The following is a 2,979-nucleotide window of genomic DNA, read 5'->3' on the forward strand; positions in this document are numbered from 1 at the left end:
GTGTAAGGCATTTTCAAACATCACTTAAAGAGCAAAATTAATCATTATTGTCTCGGTTAGTCCGAGATTAATAGTACATCATGACGTAATAATGTGTTAGTCATTCCACATTTCCACATACGCTTCAAGTGTAAAACTTTCAAATACTATGGATCAAAAGGCAAAACTAACCATTACTCTTTTAGTAAGTGTCAAAGTAATTGTCACATACTACCTATGTTGTTAATATTTGCATGGACTCCGGTGCGCAATGTTTCTCCGTTAATGTATCCAATTTTGTACGACAAAAAAATTTAAAATTTGATATTTATAAAATATATTTTGAGACGAACTTCACAAGATATTACATGATAATTTTTTATAGATATAATAGTGAGAATTTATGGTCAAAGTTTTGATTATTGGACACATTTTTTAAAGCGTAATGAATTTAAAGAAGCGGATGCAGTATCAACTGATGTACAAATAATTCCGCACAAGAGAGTTAAACTTGCCTCCTCTTTTGTCCGCCTTTCGTTGTTACATCATAAGTTGACAAATTACACTGTCCACCGTAATTGATAATTAAATTAGTTTCATACGGAGAGAGTGTGAAAGTGGAGAGAGTGTGAAAGTGGAGAGGGAGATCGAGAAAAGGAGATAACGGTCCTTGGGTTCCTGCAAACTGTATGAGCTGATCCATGCATGCTAACATGTATAGATCAAAATATATATACATTCAAATCAGCCTATAAGCCATTTCGAATATTTTTTAAAAATTAAGCCATTTCTAAAATAATGATCTCTATTATGATCATATATAAATGAAAGGGTTTAATTTGTTACAAATAATTTTTTTTTAAAAAACTAATTAAGTCGGTATTATCTCACCCTTGGATGATGAATGTAATGAATTCTTAATCCAAAGAAGATAAAAATAAAAAATGAAAAATCTCTTTCAACATTTACAATAATGTTGACTTGTTTTTGTGCAATCGTAAGAATTTCTACTAGAGACAAATAATTAAAATTATAATTAGAAATAAAAAACTGAACCTCCACATTAGTAGTGGCAATCCACTAAAGCAGGCGAAGAGAAAACAAGTTGCTGCTGTGGTGGTGGTGGTGGCGGCGGCGTGGGCGAAGGTGGTTGTGATTGGTCATCCATTGGATGTTGCTTAGACTCAAAAACAAACTTGGATTCTCTTTGATGATTACCTGCATTATCATCTGGTGGTGCTGGAAGATTGAGATCCAAATCAAGTGACAATACACTAGTATTAGTATTAGTATTAGTATTTCTAATTGGTGGTATCTTCATTGGTGTTATCATAATTTGGTCATGAGAAATCTCAGTGGGTGCAGGCGCCTGCTCGATAGCTAAAGGTACCGCTCGTATAACCGGAGTAGCAGAAGAAGCTCCCATGGCTGCAGACACCGGGCCTCGATGACGCCTCATGTGTCCACCCAAGGCTTGTCCTGATGAAAACTCTGCCCCACAAATTGAGCACTCGTGGACTCTACCTTTGTTGCTGCTGTGATGGTTGCTGTATAAAGCTCGATTTGTAAGCTGTAGTGAGAGCGAGGTTGAAGAGATTACATTGTTGTTGTTGTTGTTGTTGTTGTTGTTGTTATGCCTAGCAACTTTAAAAGGAGGTTCCTCATCGTCCGACGAAAGCAGCAGATTACTGTTATTGTTGTGGTTATAATTGTTCTTGTTGGAAGTAATGATGCTAGAAAAAATGTTATTGTTTGATCGGCTCTTATTGGTGTAATCTTCGTCTTTGTTTTTAGGCTTCTTATGGCTGGCACGGTGGCCGCCAAGTGCTTGAAAGGACGAGAAAGTTTTGCCACATGTTTTGCATTCATACACATAATAACCAGACTTCCCTGTTGTGGAAGTTGCCTCCATGAATTTCCGGCTAATGAATTTGTTAGGAGGAATAACACTATTATTATTATTGTTGTTGGACTTGTGAGTATGATCGTCTACCAAAGAAAGGAATGGCGGTGGATGTTGTGGTGGCAAGTCGCGAGAATGGCCTTGCGCCAAGAGGATAAGGCAATTGGCCATGTCTTCCTCTTCCTCTGTAGTGGTTCCACCCCCGTTAAAGTAGATATCATCGTCGTCTGAGACTACGGTGGTGGTGGTGATGGTGGTGGCGGTTGTCATATCCTCGACTACGTTGTTGTTGTTGTTGTTGTTGTTGTTGCTGCAGATATCGCTCCCTTCGTCGCTTTTATAACAAGTATTAGTTGCGGTCATCATGCGGAACGGAATGGGGGATTGTGGCCTTTGCCTTTTAGTCCTCTTCCCTTTCACAATTAATTGCCCCGCTCCCACGTTAGTAGTGGTGGTGGTGGCGTCGGTGTTGTTGTTGTTGTTGTTGTTATTGTTGTCGTTGTTGGTGTTTTCGTTGTTGTCACTGTTGTTGTTGTTGTTGATTACTTCATCTTGTCCGTCCATATCTTGTATTCCGGTGTCGGACTAATTGACGACACCACCTCCAGCGAACCCTACAGCACGACTTAAGAAAGGAGGAGGAAGGAGAAGAATGAGAGTTAAATAAGAAAAGATGAAAATGGAAAAAGATGAGACATATCTAGTGAGCAAGAGAGAAAGAGGGTGGGAGAGATTGTTGGAAGATATAACAAATTAAGTGGATTGATGGTGGTGGAGAAAGGAGTGGAGAAGGTGTGATTTTATATATAGATAATTATTAGAGAAATTTTTGGGAATTATGAGAGGAGGAGGAGTGGGCTAATGTAGCTAAGAGACAGTAACAAAATAGAAATTAATTAATTTAAAATGTGAATTAGTCCGCAAATCTATCAAGTGGATTTATTGATGTTTCTAGCTAAAATTTAGAGGGTGAGTAATTAGTTAGTGTAATTAACAGCAAAGATAATGAGAGGTTAATAAAAGAGATTAAGGATAAATAAAACATGATTAGGTACAGGTTTTGATTATAATTATAAATTATAATTAGAGGAGGAGAG

The 2,979-nt window shown here is 37.6% G+C and overlaps 1 protein-coding gene across 1 annotated transcript; it reads right to left on the reverse strand.

Annotated features, from left to right (window-relative positions):
- Positions 1-877: 877 nt before the first annotated feature.
- On the reverse strand, positions 878-2,714 carry LOC110775220 (zinc finger protein ZAT5-like). Its single transcript, XM_021979818.2, has one exon. The coding sequence runs from the start codon at positions 2,444-2,446 to the stop codon at positions 1,043-1,045; it is 1,404 nt and encodes a 467-aa protein (XP_021835510.2). The 5' UTR covers positions 2,447-2,714; the 3' UTR covers positions 878-1,042.
- Positions 2,715-2,979: the final 265 nt, after the last annotated feature.

This window comes from Spinacia oleracea, chromosome 5, assembly GCF_020520425.1.
Source record: "Spinacia oleracea cultivar Varoflay chromosome 5, BTI_SOV_V1, whole genome shotgun sequence".
In the NCBI taxonomy this organism is placed as follows: domain Eukaryota; kingdom Viridiplantae; phylum Streptophyta; class Magnoliopsida; order Caryophyllales; family Amaranthaceae; genus Spinacia; species Spinacia oleracea.

Bases quoted from the DNA above. Each gene is read 5' to 3' on its own strand.
- LOC110775220 (XM_021979818.2), bottom strand. From the start codon at position 2,446: ATGGACGGACAAGATGAAGTAATCAACAACAACAACAACAGTGACAAC.